General features: G+C 37.5%; 1 protein-coding gene across 1 annotated transcript in view; it reads right to left on the bottom strand.

The window, feature by feature from the left end:
• Positions 1–23,237, bottom strand: part of TARBP1 (TAR (HIV-1) RNA binding protein 1) — a 132,144-nt gene that overhangs the window by 22,530 nt on the left and 86,377 nt on the right. The window contains exons 23-26 of the mRNA XM_045298216.1: positions 21,348–21,458; positions 16,362–16,511; positions 11,844–11,930; positions 2,199–2,395 (exon numbers count right to left, since the gene is read on the bottom strand). Coding sequence (XP_045154151.1) covers positions 2,199–2,395; positions 11,844–11,930; positions 16,362–16,511; positions 21,348–21,458 — 545 coding nt within the window. The remainder of the gene's footprint in view (positions 1–2,198; positions 2,396–11,843; positions 11,931–16,361; positions 16,512–21,347; positions 21,459–23,237) is intronic.

Here is a 23,237-nt window from a genome sequence, read left to right as displayed (position 1 = left end):
AACAAATGTGTAAGTGTGCTTTACACAATTGATGTATGTATGGATTGTGATGAGTTATATGAGCCCCAGTAAAATGATTAAAAAAATGTAAAAGAAATTGTGTACTACTAGATTAAAAATGAGATGAAAGAATATAATATTAATAATTATGTGATACTCACGTCTGCATGAACAACTATTTGTATGCCAAGTGAATTATTATTAAATACAAAATTAAAAAAAAAGTTTCGTGCCATCTAAGTCCATGGAAGAAGCACAACATCCTGTGTGATCCCAGGATTGTAAATAAGGCCCAAATCAGATGGAGGGAATGGTATTAGAGCTTAAACTGTACCATCCAGTTTGCAGAGGCTATGGTTGACATTAGAATTCCATTTGCAGGGTCCCCACATGGATTAAGTCTCCGGTGAATTCCCTTCTGACCATAATCCAGAGATTTAATAGTCTTGCTGTCAGATAGAGAACACTGTAAAATTGATAATGGCAGATGTAGTTAGGTTAAATGTAATACCTTATCATTTCATCTTCCTTTTGACCCATTTTAAAGTTGTTTCAGTTTTCTTAATTTGTTTTCTTTTTGATTGAGGTTTTTTCCTGTGTAGTCATTTTTTATTGTTGTTTTTGCTTCCTGTTTGTATTTTGTAAATATGAAATCCAAGGTAGGAAGATCTATAGAGACAGTAACTGCATGACAGGGAATTGTGAGAAATAGGGAGATAACAATAGTGAGTATGAGAAGACAATGTTCTGAACTTGATTGTGGTGATGACTGCAAATCTTAATATGGTTGAAAGATTCAATTGTATGATATGTGAGCATATAGCAATAACTATTAAAAAAAAAAGTTAAGGCAGGCAGAAGAGTTATAAGCTTGTCGCTACCAAGGTACCCTCACCGCTGTGCTTATGTGAAGCTAAGGCTCAGACAAGTCTTATTTGTGCTATGTGCTAATTTGAAGGTCATGGTAAAATCCTCTATAAGCTACTGGTTTTCCCAAATGTTTTCACATTTCTAATATGCTACTTCCAATCACTATTAGTTATTTCATAAAAGTGAATACCTTTGAGTTTCTAAAGGAAAACCTGTTATTAATATAATCTAGGTCTCTCAAATTTCTAATCATTCCTGAAATGATAATCAATGGAACTAGTAAAATGACAATACCATTACCTTACAGAAAAAGAAATAAGGTCAGATATTAGGAGATGATTAGGGCACAGTACCTTGCTTTTCTGCAGTAATTCCCAACGAGAAGTGGGTGCAGAAGAAAGAGGTACACATTAGCACCACTTGGAGTTTACTAAGTGCTAGGTTGTGTACCCATACCTCACCTAACCACAGCAGCAACATCCTATCTATTTGATATTGAGCTTCTTGTAAGATATTGTTTTGGGAATAAAAGAGATACTGGGTAGGGGTAAGAATGTTCACTCTTGTTACAAGTTTACAGTGTTTAACAAAGTAAGCTCATTCTCAGCACTCCCTTAATAAAATATGATGGCATATGGCTATTTGAAGAGAAGTATCTAAAGTTATATTAAAGACAATTTATGAAATAAAGGATTGAGGGTGAAAAAGCAATGAAAGGTCAAGACAAAGCTGACAATGATTAAAACTGTAAGTACACTGAACATCAAATAAGATTATAATTTGTCATACAACCCCTTATGTGCATAAAACTAACCCTAAACTTGCTGTCAATGATTCCAATTCATGGCAGTCCCGTATGTCCTCACTGCTATTGAGCTGATTCTGACTCATAATGATCCTACAGGAGAGGGCAGAATTATCCCTGTGGATGTCTACGACTGTAATGCTTTATGGGGGCAGAAAGCCTCATCTTTCTCCCAAGGAACAGCTGGTGGTTTCCAACTGCAGACCTTGTGGTTAGCACCACAATGAGTAACCCACTAAGCCACCAGGGGCTGTCCTACCCCATACATCAGAGAGTAAAACTGAGTCATAGGGTTTTCTTGGCTGTAAGCTTCACAGAAGCCGATTGCTTGGTCTTTCTTCTGAGGTGCTGCTGGAGAGCACAATTTCAAACCATAAACAACTTTGAGCGAGTAGCTGAGAGCAAATCATTTATGACAGCCTTATGCGCTCATGTATGATAGACTTAAAACGCCAGTGTACCTTCAGTGCCTTCCTGGTGGCTCCCACTTGCAGTAACGCAGTAAGTTATAAATTTCACTTACCCAGCTCCATGCATGTTTTCCACTTGGTTAAGACTGGACTCAATCACAGAACTCAAAGCATCAAATTCTTCTACGTGAAATGTTTTATACATGCCCCAGATCTTCTTAAGAGCAAGTAAAGCATAAAGTCGAATACTGAAATTGTGATTGAAACACCACTGCAGAACAACAACAAGGGCTTGCTTCAGAATTCGTTTCTGAAAAAAGAGGGATAGATTCAAGCATTGGCACAAGCAAATTCCTCACAAGAAATTCCCAGCTCTTTTATTTTCATTTTCAGTGTTGCAACGTATCGTGCTGCTCCTACTTGGTTGCCTAGGTTAGTTGCTGTGGGGTTGATTCTGGCTCATGGTGACCCCACGAGTGGAGAGTTCCATGACGTTTTAATGGCTGTAACTTTTTGGACTCAGATCACTTGGCCTTCTGAGACATCTCTGGGTGGGTTCTACCTTATCATCTTTGGATAGCATTCATGTGTTTATTGAGCCAGTGATACATAGAGTCAGGAAGGATCTAACTAAAAGTAAAATGGAGGGAGAACCATTTTTTTTTAATTTTTGATTTTTTAAAATAGTTTATTAGGAGCTCTTACAGATATTACAATCCATAGTTACATTAGATCAGGCATAATTGTACAATTGCTATCAGCATGATTTTCAATACATTTTCTTTCTTTTTGAACTCTTTGCTATTAGCTCCCCTTTATTCCCTCCCTCCCCCATCCTACCACCCCGTGGACCCTTAAATATTACATATTATTATTATTGCCATATCTTATACCATCCAATGTATCCATTCACCTACAATTTTGTTTTTTATTCCCTTGAGTGGTGTTATACATTCATCACTGCTACCAGCTACCCCCTCCTTCCCCCCTGTGATGCTTTCAAGCAGGGGAGAACCATTTTTAATAAGGAAAGAGTTTAATAAGAAACTTAGTGGGTTACTCATTGTAATGCTAACCACAAGGTCAGCAGTTTCTACATCCATAAGAAGTATAGTCTTGGAAACCCACAGGGACAATTCTACCCTCTCCCATAATTCCATTATGAAGTGTATATTGGATAGATCTCTGAGAAAAACACTAAGTGAAGTACATAAAACATTAACTGAAGTATCCAAACAAAACCCAACAAGTTGACACGGCTAGAAAGAAAATCATAGGTGATGCATGGATACTGAAGGATACATTAAGCATTTAATTCTATCCTAGAAGTAAAAATCTAGGCAAGTTAAAGACAACCAACCAAAATACCATGAGGATAATTTTAAAAATTAAAAATGAGGGAAAGTGTCTAGTTCCTTGACAGTTTTATAAAGCACATAATGTAATATTAAACATAAGGTACTACTACCCATACCATTAATTATGTCACCAAGTGCCATGCACACATTTTATAAATCTTATCTGGCTTGCCACCATTCAGGAGTCTTAATTGAGCTAGTTCCCAGTGTTGTCCTTCCTTGCTCTGCCCCCTCATTCATTCTGTTCCCATCACTCTTAGGGCTCATGCATCTGTTCCCTCTGCCTGGACAATCCTCCCCAGACCTCACCTGGCATGGGTACTTATCTTTTTCAGGTCCTTGTTCATGAGTTATCTCCTTGGAAAAGCCTTGCCAGAGCCTACATTCTAAAATAGCCTATATGCTCCAAGTACTCAGTCTTAGTCTACATTCTCATTTTGCTTTATTTCTCTTTAAAGTATTTTATCACTGTGGGATAGTACAGTGTTTATCAACTCTTTTTTCCTGCTAGAATATGAGTATAGGGAGGGTTTTGTTCATTTCTCAGTTCAACTGGTATATAAGACATGGGATAAATATTAGGAGGGTTGGGGTAGAGGGAGGGGTGCAGAGAAATAAGAAAAAGAGGAGACAAAAATATCAAAACAATTTCTCCCAAATCACCTTAAATGCAACAAGAGATTTCTGGGCAACTAAATTCACTATGTATCTGATCTTCATGGTATCTGCTTAGTACCCAAACATAAACTATTTGTATGTGCTCATATAGTCTTATACCCCAAAGAGCAAACCCTTCCTCTCTTCTGACCCATCGGACACTGCTTTTCTCTCCCCTAACAATGGTTAGGTTTCCTTTTTCATGAACCTTTCCTCTCCCAATTCTCAAGTCAGAGAGGGTCTGTATCTCTTTCAGTCCTTAACATGGCTTCCAATTACTTCTCTACCATCATGTAAAAAACTACCACCTACTCATTTACCTCATGTGTTGTCTGGCTTGCAGGAACTGCGAATATAAGCTAATTACTTTCTGCAAGATTCTCTAACCTGCAAGTTATCTACATAAATTATTTTGAATTCTTTACATTTTCCTGCCCCTCTTGCCTATTCATTTACTTTTTGACCTTTTGGCCTTGTGGGTATGTGTTGGGCTGCTAACTTCAAAGTCAGCACTTCAAAACCAGCAACCATTGCTTAGAAGAAAGAGGAGCCTTTACACTCTCATAAAGCATTATAGTCTTGGAAACCCACAGGGGCTCAGAGACCCACAGTTCTACAGTGTAGTATTGTCACTATGGGCTGAAAACAACTTGATTTCAACAAAAGCATTGATACTTTCTATATGTATGTGTATACATACATACACACAAAGAAACTGGTATCAAGCAAGTGGCTCACAGAGTTGTCGAAGGGGAAGACTGATGTACAGCAAACATTTTTTGGTGATATAGTGGAGTCATTTCTCATATGGACTGGGCATCTCCTTCAAGGAATTAAGGGTCTGTAAACTGGCTCAAACTGAATGGGTCATGACTATTCTGGTGATTTGAGTTAGAATGCCAGTCACCTGGCCTAGATTCTTCGGCTTGTACAGATCAAATATTAAAATTTCCCCCTCTTCACTTCTAGGGACACCCTGCCTAAGTAGGGAATGCCCTAAGTCCACATGAATTAGGCTATTCTGATGCTTACTTTGACTCTGAACTATGCTCACCTTGTCGCTGTTGATTGGATGTTGCCACTTGTCCTCTACCACCACACAGCGCAATCAGCCCCATTGTAATTAAGTAGCTTAAATTAATTAGGGCAGTTTCTATTGTTAGGCCAGATATATAGCAATCACAAGCAGTTTTCAGAGGTGCAGGGGCTCTCTTCACAAATTTATTCTTCACTCTTCTGTCTCAAAAACCCACAGGAGTAGTTCTACCTTGTCCAATATGGTTACTATGAGTTGGAATCAACTAGATGGCAGTGAGTTTGGTTTGGTTCTTGTTCTCCCTGGGACACACTATGTATGGGTCTCCTAATAAATCTACGCTAACACGCCAATTTCCCTAATCCTTTGGATATTTTCTTCTATCGAGTATCTTGACTTATTGTAGTCCATTGTGCAATCCATGCTTCAATAAACCAACCAAATGATTAGATCCTCTCCTAACCCCTTAAGCTGAAACACTGAATCAATCTTTGCTGAGTACATCTATTTCAACACATTCATATTGATCCAACTTTGTTTCTTGCATCATATTCCCACACCCTTAAGAGCTATTCCTACACCTATTCTCTAGGCTTTTTTGTCCATATTAGAAAACTCTGGCACCCCTTCCTAGGTCATTTTTTGGTTCAACTTTTAGTACACCAGTTTAGTGATAGGTCTAAAAGTAACAATGGATGCTAAATTAGGGTTTTGCTTGGGAACTCTCAGCAGTATCTTGTATGGCATCTTGGGGCCTCAGGCAGTGCTCCTGAAACAGTCCAAGTATCACATCAGCATTTACAATGGGTCTAAATATCCTCAAGTGGGGATGGGGGTGGGGCTTAATAGATTAATCTCTTCAGATGGCAAGGGTGGTGCTGTGACTAAATGGAATCTGAGGGGTTAATATCCCCATATTCTTGATTATCTATGTATAAAATGACATCCCAAGTTCCAGAGTCCAATCCCCCCCCACCCACCCCCCAAAAAAAAAAACCAATGCCACACGAGACATGATCCTAAGATGGGAATTCAGCTGGTGTTGTAATTCAGCCACTCTTATAAGGCTCTGGGTTGCTTCTTTTGTGTGTGTGGCAGTATCAGCTCTGTTACTGCAAGGAATAAGGCTTTCTCTCATGGTACAGATGGAAACTAAGGTCTTTTAGGTAGTGCTTGCATTGTGCCCCCAAAGCCTTGACCTTTACCACTACGATCAACCAACCAGCTTCTCTATACTTCTCATCCTGATGAAATTGTGGAAAAATATCAAACACAGGATCACCCAGAGCCTCAGTTCTCACCACATTTCCCCTGGGTGGTGACATTTGGGTACTAACATTTCCACCTCAGGTCATGGATTAGCATGGCAGAATCATTCATACTAACAGAGGCAGAATTAATGGAGGCAGGGTTAGCCATTTCTTGAGAACTAATGAAATCTGAGAATGAATTTAGAAAATTCCTCATGATGTTTACAGAACCACTCTTGGTACCAAATGTACAAGGCTGGATTCTCTAGAAAAGCAAAACCAAAAGAAATGTCTATCAATAAAGTGGCTCACACTGTTGTAGAAGTAAATCCAGTCTAGTTAAATTCTGCAGGTCAGATAATAAGATGACACATGTAGTTTCCAGGGCTGATGAACAAGGAAGCAGGAAGATGAACCCAGAATGAAGACAAAGCACAGAAACCACACTTGGTAGATGAAGAGACAAATGACTCCAAGGTTGGCAGGTCAGGTGGCAAACTTTGATGGATGCTACTGTCAACAGGCAATATGGCAGGCCACTGGATCAAGTCCAAAGAACCAGAGGTCAATGAGTCAGGTTCAGGATCCAGGCAAGGAAGAAGCAAAGAAGCACTCCACAGTGTATACTTATTTCTGAAGTTTCCCCCAAGGAAACATTATTAGGGCTGTGACCAGAGTAAGGAGTTACATTGCACCCTAAATGACTCTCAGCAGATCTCATCACGCAGTTGATTATATCAAGTTAGATCTCATCTTGGAGGTCTCAACTGCCAAACTATTTACGAATCCTGGCCCAGCCAAGCCGACACAAACCCAATTATCAAAGTATCCATAGTAAGTAAACCAACATACATCTCACTCACCCTTTTATGAACATCTTGGTTGCATTTTTTTCTGACTGATTTGCTCATTCTTCTGGTGAGCCATTCAATTTTATTCACCAATATCATAATTCAAATGCAACATTTCTTCTTCTGTCTTTATTTTTCACTGTTCAGATCCTACATGTTTATGAGATGACCGAAAAGCCCATGGCCTAGGTTCAACAAATTGTTTTCATCAAAGTAAAATATTTTTAAAGCGTTTAAGAGGCTGCAGATTTGAGCTTCTTACTCTTGCTTCTCTGGAAAATATTTTTTATCCATGTATAATGAAATAATTGACCTCAATTTCAGCTTATCACAGCTTATCAACTAGTTTCTACTTGTGTTTCTTCACATTAAATTAAAATCCGTATTTCAGTCTTTGATTTTCAACAAAATGTGCTTGAAGTATTCTTGATTTTCAGCAAACAAAATTCTGTCATTTGCACAGTGCTATTTTTCAGTCTTTCTGTGTTCATCAGAAAGCTCAGCTTCTCAGATTATATTTCAGATATAGATTGAAATGAAAGGATAAAATCCTGCTGGACATCTTCCCCATTTCTGAATCACAAAGTATCCCCATTGAACTGCCTTTTGATTCACGTCCATGTTCCACGCGAGCAAAGGTTAAAGCTTCTAGAATCCCCATTCTACGCATACTTATCCATAGAGTATTATGATGCACACATTTGAATGCCAATACAGCACAAGTAAACATCTTTCTGCTATTTTGTTTGGGGCCAGGGTCCATTTAACATCAGCAATGATATCCTCTTCTGAATCAAGCTTTGCCTTTTGGTAGTTCCCATTCAATTTATGGCTGCAGTTGTTTTAATATCTTCAGCAAAATTTTGCTAGCATGTGATATTAATGCCATTGTTAGATAATTTTCATATTGAGTTTGACCACCTGTCTTTAGAATGGACTATTTTTAATTTATTTTTTTTTTTGCACAAATTGTTCCAGCTTTGAGGCTTTCAGTTGGCTCTGTCCTTTGACATATCTCTGTCTAAAACCAAAAATTTGTATTTAGTACTTCTTTATTTTTCTGACACAAGATGCTCCATCCAGGTTCATCTTTTACATCTCCTGTCTCAGTCACAGAAACAACTACTTCTCTAAGGAGACCTGGCTACTTTTATTGGAGTTATTATTGGAAACCAAAATCAAAGAGCTTGATGTACATTATTTTTAAGTTAATACGTGAATAAATGAATAAATATGATTCTCAATATAGCATAGAAAGCCCCCCATGAATCCTACCTCAAATAGCTGGCTAAGGAAGGTCAAGACAGAGCACTTCGGGGGCTTAAACAATCCTTCTGCTTACATCTGTCTAAAAAGGTTTTGTTCCTGAATGATACAAATGCTTTATACATTATACAAGATTTATAGTCGTCTGAAAAAGACTTTGAATATTGCTGAGAAAGGGCTTTCTTTCCCCCTTTTTAGCTTCTATAGGGCATTAGAGCTTTGACCTCTGTCCTGTTTGTCAATAGTTTTTAATCATTTTCACATTACTTAGTACATATTGCACACACAGGCTAAGTAACACACTTAGATGAAACAGAAAAGTATTAAATGATTATTTCAAGAAGTATGCAAGCAAAGGTATGCAACCTAAGTAGCAGTAGGACACTTTTGACCTAGTTTCTATCTATCCCTTGGTGACCTAGCTTCTGAGATATAGACTAATGGGACTTTAGATTCTGCCCTTTAGAGGTGCACAATACCCTTTATAGTCTACCCCATAAGAACTCAGTGTGGAAACTCCGCTAAGTGAACTGGACTTCACTTCTAACTCACTAGTGGACCCGGGACTTACGGATGTCTGGCCTAAGACGAGAAGCAGATGAAGGCTATCCAAAGGTTATGGAATTGATGGTCGTTAGAATTTGGCTGACATCTTTTGCTTTGAGGGAGCCCAATGAAAAGTGGCCTGGGATGACCATATATCTAATATTTTAATGCTCTCCTTTCTTTATTATGATATACAGCTTCTGGTAGGCATGGTTGTCTTTGTGAATGGATGTTACTAAAAGTTTTGCCCTATCACCAACCCCCATTGTTTGTGCCAGTCACTTGCATTTAATTTGTGTAAGTCAATAATTAATATACTGTGGTTTTCAGCCAACCTATACTTGTATAATTTCCTTTTCTCACAGTGTTGTAAATTCTATACCATTTGCTAAATTAATGACACTATCAATAGAATTTCCTTATGCCCCGGGGGTTGGGGGGGGATAACTGATAATGTTCTACATCATAAAATGATAATGATGTCTCTAAAATTAAACAGAGACATATATAAATGACAGCTATATGAATGGATTTGGGCCTTCAGTTCTTATGACATGGCCCTGCTTAATGCTGGACCTCATGGAGAGATCACTGACGGTGCTATAGCAATGTGTGGTAAAGAAACCAGATAGTATCTGGCTACTGGAATTAATAGTATCCAGGGTCTTAATGGCTTGTCTCAAAACAAGGAGTCATCTAAGGGAGGTGTCAAGTCCACATGGAAAAAGCACACAAACCTATGTGATCCAAAGACTTCAAATTAAAACATCCAAATCCAAAAGAGGGAATGGTATCAGGGATTAAACTGTGTATACCTGGATTGCAAAGGGCAAACAATGGACAGCGGAAGCCCAAAATCCATTTGTAGGGTCCCACCTGGAGTAGGTATCCAGTGAATCCCCTCTGACCATAGTTGAGAAATGTGAATAGCCTTACTATCAGACAGAGAACACTGTAATGTTGATTAGGGCAGATGTAGTTTTGACCCATTTAATTTTGTTCTAGTTTTTAATATTTTCTGCTCTTTTTTATTGAGGTTTTCCAATGAATATAAGATGAAATGTTCTAAAATTGGGATGATTGTATAAGTATCTACTATGATTGAACTATTAATTGTATGACATGAATTATATCTCAGTAAGACTTAAAAAACAAAACCAAAAAATGATGGTCAAAAAACCGAAATAGAATGATTTCCAAAACAAATTTGTTCTTAGGTATCTGAATTTATACATTTTTCAGATGTCCAAAATGTGATGATCCCATTGCACATATAAGCATTTTTGGAGTGGGGATAAGATGCTTAGACAAGAAAAAAATAAAAATAAAATATGTAATTCAGAACATATAAAAAAAGGCTTAATTGTAAAAGAACACGTTTTTTTATACCAGATCTAAAATGAATTCATTTTCATAACTTGTCTAAACTACTTTTGAGCTATTTAATTGAAAATATTAGTTTATTTTATTTCTCTCAATAGATGGTAGTAAAATTTTCTCTTGTATATATTTAAAATAGAAAAGATTTAATAAAAGACTAACAATAGTTTGTCATACTTTATTGAAGCTAAGACATGTAGATGCTGGATCTTCCCCTAACATGTCACCAGAACTACTCACAAAGCTAGGACATAACTGCAATGTGGTTGGCAGACATTGTAAATACCATTACCTTTAAGATGAACTATGCTTTTAGAGATTATAATATAGAGGAGGGGAAGTCTGACTTAGAATTGACAAAAAAGATTAACAATTAAATTTGACTTATCACTGTTTAAAGAACACTGAAAAATTCTATGAAATCTTTCCTTCCTATGAGTTACTATAAACACTTAACACTTATTTGTTTAATAATGTATTTTCTCTGCAGTCTACAGCGTATCAGTGCATTCTTCTCTGTATACTGAATACAGAATTTTCCTCTAAATCTTACTAGCAGGTTCTCCTATATTCTTTACAGTTGTTATTGTACCTAACCAAATTTTAGTTATGATTTCTGCCTATCTATGTGGTAAACCATTAAGGAAATTGCTTTAAACCTAAAAAAGATAAAACATCTGGGGTTCACACTTCAAATGATGGCAGCTATTTTCTATTAGTTCTAGTGAAACTGTGGGATAAGGACTGAATGTTAACTACAAGGTCAGTGGTTCAAATCCACTAGTCGTTACTCCATGGAAGAAAGATAAAGCTGTTTGTTCCTTTAATGATTTAGTCTCAAAAACCCTAGATGAGAATGGGTTTGGTGTTTGGTTCAATTACCCAACAGCTTTTAATATGCTGACCTAAACTTTATTAAAATATCTACGAGTTAGTCAAGGAACAAACTCATTCACTGCCATGGAGCTGACTCCGACTCACTGCAACTCTGGAGAACAGACTGGGACTGCACCCGGGGGGTTTCTGAGCCTGCACATATTTAAAGGAGGGGTCAAACTCCTGGCCCTTTAGTTAGCAGCCAAATGTGTAGCCCACTACACACTGTCAGGGCTACTTATATATAAACAAGAGAGTCTTTTGTGAAGAATTCTAAGTAAACACTTTTGTAAAACTGAAAACGTATCTGTATCCTTAAAAATGCTCACTAAATTTGTTTATAAATTGTGTATACTCACATAATTCAGTATTTGTGTGTGCATGCCAATACATATTCCTTACTATTTGCTTCTAAGTATATGTGCACATTAAGGTGAAGACTGCAAAAATATTTAGAATTCTCCAAATTTAAAATTATTAATATAAACAGATAAAATACAATTTCTGAAAATCAAGTTTAAATTCAATCTACGCTTACCTTATCTGGAATATTTTGCATAATGATGTCCAAGTGTGACAAAACTGATAAAAATGTACAAATGCTCGTTTTAAATTTTTCTTCACTCTATAAAACAAAAAACAAGTAACCAAGTAAGTCCAGATGAATAATTAACCATCTTAAGCTTATTATAAACATCTGTGAGGCTCTTTACTGGATACAGAAGGGAAGACGGTTTTTTCACTCAAGTAGCTTACGCCCCAGTTTAGGGTAGAGGGTTAAAAAAAGTAACCTCCTCAAAGGGCATTTATAGAGGTCTAAATAAAGGCATGTACATATGCAAATATATTTATATATGAGGATGGGGAAATAGATCTATGTGCATATATTTATAGGTTTAGTACTAAGGTAGCAGAAGGACATTGGGCCTCCACTCACGTACTCCCTCAATGCAAGAATACTTCCTTCTATTAAATTGGCATTCTATGATGCTCACCTTCCCGACACAACTGCAGAAGACAAAGCAGGTGAATAAGCGAAAGTGGTCAAGAAAGCTGATGGCGCCCGGCTAGCAAAAGATATAGCGTCTGGAGTATTAAAGGCTTGAAGGTAAACAAGCGACCATCTAGCTCAGAAGGAACAAAGCCCTCATGGAAGAAGCACATCAGCCTGTGTGATCACGAGGTGTCGAAGGGATCAGATAACAGACATCATCAGAACAAAAAAATCGTATCATTGTGAATGAGGGCGGGGAGTGTGGAGTGGAGACCCAAAGCCCATTTGTAGGCCTCTGGCCATCCCCTTACAGAAGGGTCTCGGGGAGGAGATGAGCCAGTCATGGTGCAATGTAGCAATGATGAAACATACAACTTTCCTCTAGTTCCTAAATGCTTCCTCCTCCCCCACTATCATGATCCCAATTCTACCTTACAAATCTGGCTAGACCAGAGGATGTACACTGGTACAGATAGGAACTGGAAACACAGGGAATGCAGGGTGGATGATCCCTTCAGGACCAGTGGTGTGAGTGGCGATACTGGGAGGGTAAGATGGAAAGGGGGAACCGATTACAAGGATCTACATGTGACCTCCTCCTTGGGGGATGGACAACAGAAAAGTGGGTGAAGGGAGACATCGGACAGTGCAAGATATGACAAAACAATAATTTGTAAATTATCAAGGGTTCATGAGGGACAGGGGATCCGGAGAGGGAGGGGAAAAATGAGGAACTGATGCCAGGGGCTTAGGTGGAGAGCAAATATTGTGAGAAGGATGAGGGGCAATGAATGTACAAATGTGCTTTACACAATTGATGTATGTATGAATTGTGATAAGAGTTGTATAAGCCCCTAATAAAATGATTTAAAAAAAAAGTAACCTCTTAAAGTCAAATGTCAATGCAACACAATCAGTACACAATTCTCTAACTGTAAAGTGAGGGTTGGTGGAATGACAGGCATGGGGAGCTTGGTCTCAAGGAGAGGGCATAGGGGAGGATTGAGATGAGAGGGTGAAATAAAGGAAACAAAGATACAGAAGTAAATGAGACCAGGTTGGCAGGGGGATAAGAGATAGGACTCACAGGCTGAATGGATTATATTGGAGAAGACTTTAAAAATTCATTTTAAGATTATAAAAGTTTTCAATTGGAATTTAGAAAACTTCTCAATGATATTGACTGAGAAAGCACATTATTTTTGTAATATAGGCAATTGCTGGGTAAAAAAAAATCTCTGGGTGAAAAACCAGAATTTATTTTTCAAAGCTATGTATTTAAACTTTTTACAAAACAACGTTATCATCTTGAAAATACTCTCCATTACACCTAATACATTTGTCAAATTTGCAATTCAACTCTTTGAAAAAATTTTTCAAATCTGTTTGCATGGTTGACAGCACCTCCCTTGGTTTTTTTTTCACCTCTTCTATGTCATGATATCACTGTCCTTTCATATCGCTCTTCATTCGTGGAAACAAAAAGGAGTCATACGGAGTGAGGTCAGGTAAATAAGGTGTGTGGAGCAAGAGAAGCATTGCTGTTATTTTGTTCCAAACTGGTGCACTGAGATGGCTGCGTAAATAAGGTGTGTGGGGCAAGAGAAGCATTGCTGTTATTTTGTTCCAAACTGGCGCACTGAGATGGCTGCGTGAGAAGGAGCATTGTCGTAGTGGCAAAACCAGTCCCCTCCCAATTAAATCAGGCCTTTTTTGTTGCACGCTGTTATGTAACCTTTTCAGAACCGCTAAATAGAAATCTTGATTAACAGTCTGACCTGGTGGAATGAATTCCAAATGCACTATTCCCCTCACATTAAAAAAACAAATGAGCATCGGATATTTTTGGATACCCCCTCATATAACTCCCTTACTCGCAAACACCCCCGAAAGATTATAACAAAAATTTGAGGTGCGTACATACAGTGGTTCATAATACATTGGCGTGACTTTCAGATGAACACTGAAACAGTATTGATGTTATTATTACCGTATTTCCTCAAGTATAAGCCAACCTGAATATCACCCAAGGCACCTAATTTTACCACAAAAACTGCATTAAAAATGTGCTCAAAAACTCGGCTTGTACAGTACTTATTATGTTTAACAGTGTCTTAGTATATCTGGAAGTATGTATTTCTTTAATGCTTTCTATACACTGAAAGGTACAGTTTACACAATATACTAAGACATTTGACTCACTTTAGGTCAGCGATTCTCAACCTGTGGGTCACAACCCTTTGGGGGTTTAACAACCCTGTCACAGGGGTCATCTGATTCCTAACAGTAGCAAAATTAGTTATGAAGTAGTAATGCAAAGAATTTTATGGTTGGGAGTCACCACAACATGAGGAACTGTATTAAGGGTTGTGACACGAGGAAGGTTGAGATCCACCGTTTTAGGTAGAACAGTACCTTACTGTTGCAATTTACATGCAAATTTGACTTCAAGAAAGGCTTAACTAGAATTATTTTGTAATTTAGCGATCACCAGTAATAAGGTGACAAGACACCAAAAAGACTGAAAAGGACACAACAGGAATAAAGGGCAGTTTAGAAACTGCAGGAGGAAGATATGTGCTTTGGTGCTTTATTTAGCAAACATGTATTGAATGTGAGCTCTGTGAGGTCTGTAATGGATGTATAGCCAGTTATTTTACTTGATATTGTTAGCCTAAGTTACTTGACTTAATGCTGTCTCTATGGAATTTTTATAACTTGCTACATTGTTAGGAGGCAAACAGATTGGAAGTAGCTGTCACCTGGAAGAGTAAGGTAATGCTGAGAATCTTGTTTACTGCTGGATACCAAATGCCTAATTCCTACTATCTGTCAACAAAGACCTTCTGAGACTAGTCTAAGACTTACCTGAATTAATGTAAAACATCTGTACATAACTCCCCTAGGGTGCTAATTCCAAAGTAAAAAATATATATTCTCAATATTTTTTTCCTGATTTCAAACTAAACACTGTTTAAGACAGCCTGCATTGCTATAGTTCTCCCTGCTGCTAAACATTTCTAAAATAAAAGTTCTTTCTCTCCCTATCTTGGAGTTAGTGAATTAACTCTGCTATTCCAGGGCATGGACCCATATTAGCCATACAGATGGAAAGAGCAAATTGGGAGGATGTAAAAAATGGAATCATGTAAAAACTGGAATGTCTTGAAGACATTCTTCAAGGAAATCTAGTTATGAAGTAGTAGAGAGATATGGTGGTTAAAAGATTGATGAGATGATCTGGGTAAGGATCTACACACAAAAAATAGGTGAGACTTTGAGCATATTTAAAAGCAAATGGAAAACATTTGTTTAAGAAGGAGATAGTGAGGTGAATACAGAAGATTGGAAGCAAATTCCTCTAAAGACCTGAAGAAACAAGGAACAGCAGAACAACTATTTTTAGAAGAGAAAATTCAGGTCAGTCCTCTCTAGTATATATAAGAGCAGTCTAGCCTGAATAAAGTCTGGTGGATCTGCATGGTTGTTATAGGCAAGTTTTGCTTTGTATGACTCATTTCTCTGAAAAATAAAGGTAAGTTCATAGTTGCAAATATAGAAAGAGTACAGTGCACGTGTGCCCTTTTTTGAATATCTATCCTGAATCCCTCTTCCAAGTTTAGAGAATTATCCCACCCCTTATGAATCTTGTGGGGTGCAGAAAATTCCAGATACTTTCTCAACCTTATCTTCTCCTGCAGAGCAGCTGGTGGGTTTGAAATGCTGACCTTGTGGTTAGTAGCCTGACAGGTAACCAACTATGCTACCAGCACGGTGGATAAAAAATACAGAGAGAACTCATTCCCCTTACTGTTTAATAAATAACCAAACACCTTCCCATCTTCTTCAGAATCAACCAGTTCTCAAGTGGAAATTCTGGTACACTAAAAATAATCCAGAGACTTCTTTCCTCATATCCATTAATTAATTCAGAGGTAAAATGGAATGATGCTAGACAACAGATAGTAAAAACTAGGTAAATCTTCCAGCAGGCAAAATCTTTTTAAAATTAAAAATATACAAATAATAATTATACATGTACCCTTTACCTCTTTTACTTACATAAGAAAAACAATCCCAGAACTTTGGAAGAAATTGAGGGAATTTATGAAGAGCCAATATAATAAGCCATTCTATAGAATATTTTATAGATGCTTGATTATTGATGAAGCCAGCCTGGAAAATCTTGTCAATAATCCCATTCAAGAAATTCTGAAGGAAATAGAGTTCAGAAATTAAACTTTTGTTATATAAATATCAAAAGTGCGGTTTTTTAAAAAACAAGTGACTTATTAAATTTCTTATGGAAAAATAAATACAACAGAAAATTTACCATTTTAACAGTTTTTAAGTATACAATTCATTACCATTAATTACAGTCATAGTATTATACAACCGCAACCCTTTAGGACAGTGGTCCTCAAACTACAGCCTGCGGGCCACATGCGGTCCGCCGAGGACATTTATCCGGCCTGGCCAGTGTTTTTGCTGCCACTACCTGTCCTGCTTAGCAGCCGACTCGACCAGTGTGCATAGGAATTTGTTCACAGTTTTTTTTTCAACTATAGTCCGGCCCTCCAACGGTCTGAGGGACAGTGAACTGGCCCCGTTTAAAACGTTTGAGGACCCCTGCTTTAGGATGTTGAGAAATTTCCCTTTCGTACCAGTTTATTGATATTTGCTGTTGTTTTTTTAGCATGAAAGGACGTGTGGTTGCGACTTCTACACTAACTGAGATGATCACATACTTGTCTCCTTTGTTCTATTAATGCAGTGTTTATGACGATTGGTTTTTTAATGTTCAGAGGCCCTTGCAATTCTGGCATAAATTCCCCACAAAATTAATACATTTAGTTTGCTGTTATATTTGATTTGCCAGTATTTTGTTCAGGATTTTTACATCAACATTCATAAAGTATGTTGAATTATAGCTTTATCTGGCTTTGATATTCAAGTTGGCCTTATAGACTGAGTTTAGGACATAATCTTTTATATTTTGGAAGAGTATCAGCAAGAGTCTTAGCTAAAGCTATTAGACAACAAAAGAAATCAAAGGACTTCAGATTGGCAAAAAAGTGAAACTCTATTTTGAGATAATCCAATTTCATATGTAGAAAATCCCCATGACTCGAATTCCTGGTTGGTGAGAACTTCTCTCAGTGTCACTGGCGGCCTTCCTCATGTACGGGTATCTGCCAGATCCTTCTTTTTAATTCAATTTCTTTCCCAATTCACGCCCTTCCCTACCATCTCCCCCTTCACTTTGGATCATCTTCAAGAGATTTAATGAAAAACAGAATATGGCCATCTGTATCTAGTTGAAAACCTCAGTCATTCAGGGTATTAAGAACTAATTGATAGAGCAATTCCCAGGTATTGAACCATGGCTTAATCAAATCATGCCTAAGAAAGATGCAGTGAAAATAGTAAGATGCCATGAACATATAGAAATCCTTACAGTAAATGAAGTTACTAAATTTTAGGCAGAGAGAAGGGCCTCTTTATCAAACCCTTCACAAATATCCCTTTATATTAGCACATCAGCAATTTAATAAAGGAGCCATCAAATTTGTACTCAGTTGAGCAAATATCATGTGTCCAGACTTAACATCTCCTGGAGCTAAGCTTTACCCTGAGCAGTTGATACGATTGTTGTATCCTTCCCAGGAAAAGCATTTATTGTGTCCTTGCAAAAAAAACCCATACATCATGTTCCTGCATTTCTGAAAGACCTACCATCAAGGCAACATTCCAAACTCGCAAACTCCCTCCACTGAGCCGATTCTGACTCAGATTCACCATATACGACAGAGTAGGACTGCTCCTTCATGTTTCCTAGACTTTACATCTTTACAAGAGTAAACAGTCTTATCTTTCTCCAGTGGAGCCACTGATGGGTTTGAACCTGCTGACCTTGTGGTTAGCAACTCAATTCATAGCCCACTTCAACACCAGGCTCCTTTAAGAGAATATCCAACACTTTTTTTGCAAGCTGTTTTTGTTGCTAGTGGCCTTGACCCCATGTGTGCAGAGGTTACCATTTTCTCCTGCCTTTCTGGTTACATTTGAAGTTATGGGAAGTAATTTTATTTACTTATTGTTAAATGAGAAGAAGTTATCAGGAGTCTCACTTGGATTTCAAACCCGGTAGGGTCAGTTTTTATCAGACAATAAGTATACAGTACAAACTCTTGATTACTAACAGAGAAAACATATATAAACTGGATCATTTCATTCGACATCAGTGGCTACTTTTTTTTTTTAATTTACAGTATCTCCTTTCCTAAACAAAACTTGCATGCTTTAAGTGGGTAGTTTGGAAACTATTGGCAATCTCCAATTTTTATTTTAAAAATTCATTTTTAAGTTGTTTTTTTGGGTCGTTTTCTTAAAAGGAAATGTTAAATAATTAGGTAATCCTTAAAAACTCTATTGAACTCGTAGCTGAATAAATTTTCAGCATTGTCAACATTGTAAATAGTTCCGTTCCAGCTATATTCTGGATTGACTGTGTGAACTATTCTGGACAGGAGGACATTTTTGTCACAGCTAAAGTAGCTATTTGTCTTGGGTTAGAAAACCCACTCTCTGCAGTGGAGTTGATTCTGACATAGTGCGAGCCTCGAGGGCAGAGTAAAACTGCCCCATTAGGTTTCAGAGGCTGCATATCTTTGCAGGAGGGGACAGTCTCATCTTTCTCCCAGAAAGTGGCTGGAGGGCTTGAACTGCTGTCCTTGTGGGTAGCAGTCCAATGTGTACATCACTATGGGTCCTTCAGTTTGAAAAGAATGTAGAAAAATGGAATTGAGAGGGCACCGGATTTTCCATGGACTTTTTGAAGCTGTATTGTACTGACACCTCTTGTGGTATAGTGGTTGTGCATTGGGCTGTGATCTGCATGGCCCGTGGTTGGAAACCACCAGCGGCTCCTCAGGAAAGGGACTGGGGTTTTCTGCTCCTGAAAACATGTTCGGAAACCCACAGGGGGTTGCTGTGGGTTGGCATCGACTCTAGGGCAGTGACTATTGTACTTGACTGAAATGGAGACAACGGGAGTGGGAAGGACATGGAAATGAGTTTGAGAATTTGCTCTTTGCTTTAAAAGGGCAATATCCACTGTAGTGGCAGTTATAAGAGGTAGTATGAGTTGTTCTTATCTTAGGAACAGCTAGTGCTGCCAGTAGATACTGATTACATAGTAAATGATCAGGTATTTGTGGAACATGAAATGAGCAGATGGATTAAAATCAATGAAGAAAAATATCCTGTAGGACAAGTCACCATTTTATGTTTATGATTTCTCTAAGTTGTTAAGTTTATAAATCAGAAGTTTCACATAAATGAAAAATGTTTTGCTTAAAAAGTACTTTTTATTTAGTAATAACTATAGCCATAGAAAGTTGTAAAAACAGTATAAAGTGGTCCTGTGTACTACACTTGAACTGTTATTTTTTCAAAACATGTACTGTAGTGTTTAAGATGCCAAAAGGTTCAAATGATAATCAACAACATTTTTCTTTGCTCTGGAAAGGTTTAAACTGTTACATTTTACATAAGATGACTATCTATGATTAAAGTACTAGAACAATTGAAAAAAAAAAAAAGAACAAAGCAAACCCCCAACTTAGAACTCTACAAAAAAATCAAAACCAAAAATCTTTACAACTCACAACTAGACTAATAGACATCATTGATAAATGGAGAAAATATTTACCTTGTCAAGGATTTAATTTTATTTGGATCCACAATCAATGTTCATGGAAACACAGTCAAGAAACCAAATGACGCAATACAAAGGGCAAATATGATGAACAAGATCCCTTTAAAGTGTTAAAGAGAAAAGATGTCTTTTTGAAGACTAAGGTGTGCCATCGTATTTTCAATCACTCAGATACATGTGAAATCTGAACAATGAATAAGAAAGTCCAGAGGAGAATTTCTGCCGGGTGAGTATTAGACTGCTAAGTACAAGGTAAATGGCTCAAAATCCACTAGTTGCACCACTTGAGAAAAATGAGGCTGTCTTAGAATCCTGTACAGGGTCACTCTGAGCTGCAACTGACTCAGTGGCAATGAGCTTGGTTTGGTTTTTGGAAGGACTGTCAGAAGAGCACATAAATCTGTTCCTAAGTAGGGACATTGGCATGACTTTGTCTCATGTGCTTTAGATACATTACCAAGGGAATCCCTGGAAAAGGCCATCATGCTTGGCAGAGGGCAAAAAAAAGTAGGAAGACCATCAACTAGATGGATTGAAATGGTGGCTCTCAAGCATAACCAAAAGTGTGGAAATGGCACAGGATCAAGCGGTGTTTTATTCTTTTGTATATAGAGTTGTTATGAGTTGGCACTTCACAACAACAATATGGCAAAGACTAAAAAAAAAAAAACCTTAAAAAACATATGCTTCATCTACTATCACTTTTTAAAAATATGATATTTTCTCTTCTTAACAGAATATCCCATAAAGATAGTTGGGGAAGTTACACCGATGTTCACTCAATTGTTCCTTGCCTTCCCATGCTAGAAAAGAATGAGTTATGGCTAAAGAGCACCTGCTATAAAAAAAAGTTTGACCTTTCTTTAGCTGGTTTTTACTAACATACAAGTGATGGATATAAAGGCAAAAAACTGAGTATGGAAAATAACCCAAACATTACAATTGTACGATTTCTGGAACACACAAGTAATCCAAAACACTAACATTCCAAAATAACTTAGCCATGGATAACTAAGAGTCATATATTTACATTTTTAATTTCATGATACTTTGAACAGTTAATATTACATTAAAACATAAAGGGGAAAAACTAATACGTTTAGCTAGTTATGCAGTTTCCAATTTATTTCTATAATGCCTAATTTTTAAATTTAGTATTCTTTCCAGTAAAATAATTTCCAAATGAGTTCATTTTAAGTACTGAAGTTGGTACAAATAGAAATTAATAAATTTTAAGGGAAACACTCCATCAATTTTAAAAGAGCATATGACAATTTCTACAAAATACATATTCATATGGAAACATTATACTTTAGTAAGCATCATACCTGATCAAATCTAGGGAAAAGTACAAGCAGAGTCTGCCAGATTCGGTTTTTCACTCTGTGTTGTAGAGAATTTACATAATAGCGAGTTCTTGACTTGGACACCAATTCATCCTGGAGGGAATTGATATGAAATTACTGTTGTGACCAATGAAACCAAAATTAATGATTAACTTTAAATATAAAAAAAACTTGAGTTGGACATAAGGGCTTATATATATTTTTAAAATCATTTTATTGGGGGCTCATATAACTCATCACAATCCATACATGCGTCCATTGTGTCAAGAACATTTGGACTTTTGTTGCCCTCATCATTTTTAAAACATTGCTTTCTGCTTGAGCCCTTGGTATGAGCTCATTTTCCCCTTCCCTCCCCGCTCCTCTAATGAACCCTTGATAATTTATAAATTATCATTTTGTCATAGCTTACACTGTCTGACATCTCCCTTCACCCACTTTTCTGTTGTCCGTCCCCCAGGGAGGAGGTTATATGTAGATCCCTGTAACCAGTTCCTCTTTCTACCCCACCTTCCCTCCACCCTCCCGGTATGGCCACTCTCACCACTGGTCCTGAAGGGATCATCTGTCCTGGATTCCCTGTGTTTCCAGTTCCTATCTGTACCAGTGTACATCCTCTGGTCTAGCCAGATTTGTAAGGTAGAATTGGGATCATGATAGGGTTGTGGTGGGGGTGGGAGGAAGCATTTAGGAACTAGAGGAAAGTTGGGACATAAGGGTTTATTATAACCACCCCAAAATATTGAATTTAGTTGCTATTAATAATTACTTAGGACATGACAGGGGAGGTTGAGGAAAAATGGGGTTCTAACAATAATGAATTCAAGAAAGAAGAAAATGTTCTAAAATTGTGGTTATGGTTGCATAACTCATCTTGATGTGACTGAACTACTGAATTGCATAACATATGAATTACATGCTAATAAAAAAAATAGACACAGTAATAGCCCTTACAAACTATATATTGTTAGTGTGGTAAATATATTAATATATACATATATATAATCTATACTAAAATCTACAGAGCAATTATTTTTAAATTTAAAAAAATTAGAAGGAACCATACAAAAAATTGTATCCAGTTCCAAAAGTACTTGGAAATACACTTTCATTTCTACTACTTTGTAAATCTTTCTGTGAGGGTTATAGGAGGCCATAGGGGAGAGAACAGATTCTGAAATATCTTGACATATATGCATGGGAAGTACTAACACAACACATGCAGTAACAGTGTGTACATAATGCAGCATGTATATTATGAGCCCTAACACAGGCTGCTTTATGCAACCATAGTCAACACTGGGTCCAGATAGGGGTTAATAGGAAAATAAAAAAATATATATAGCAGACTAAGTACTGTAAATAAACATACTATATATCCAAGACCAGAGATATACCGGTATTTGTATTCAGCAATGTCTGGGCAGAGCAAGAGGCCATGACCAAGCACGGTAAAACTGTAAAGACTATGTCATTGGTCACAGCCTTGGAGAAGAGCGGGAGAAGAAGAGCAGCCACATCCGATATTCATATGACCAGGATGTGGTGCGCCCCTGGTACCAGCACACAGAAGTGGGCAGGTTCTTGCCCAGTACAGCACAGACAACAGAGGCTGCTGGCGTGCAGGAGAAAAGAAGAGCTGTGATGTCAGCAGTCATCGGACCACCCACACAGGCTGCAGGTGCCCGCAGATGAGCAGGAGACCAGAGAACAACCGCACTGCACCGGAAAACAGTTAAGTGGGACCCTCACTCCAGTATAAGCCAAGAGAGGCTTTCTCTGCATTAAAATGTGCTGAAAAACTCGGCTTATACATGAGTATATACGTTATATTTATAGGTTTAGTATTAAGGTAGCAGATGGACATTGGGC

This window comes from Echinops telfairi, unplaced genomic scaffold (assembly GCF_000313985.2).
Source record: "Echinops telfairi isolate 266 unplaced genomic scaffold, ASM31398v2 ScPeMD7_7424;HRSCAF=8462, whole genome shotgun sequence".
In the NCBI taxonomy this organism is placed as follows: domain Eukaryota; kingdom Metazoa; phylum Chordata; class Mammalia; order Afrosoricida; family Tenrecidae; genus Echinops; species Echinops telfairi.
This window is presented reverse-complemented; position numbering and strand designations above follow the sequence as displayed.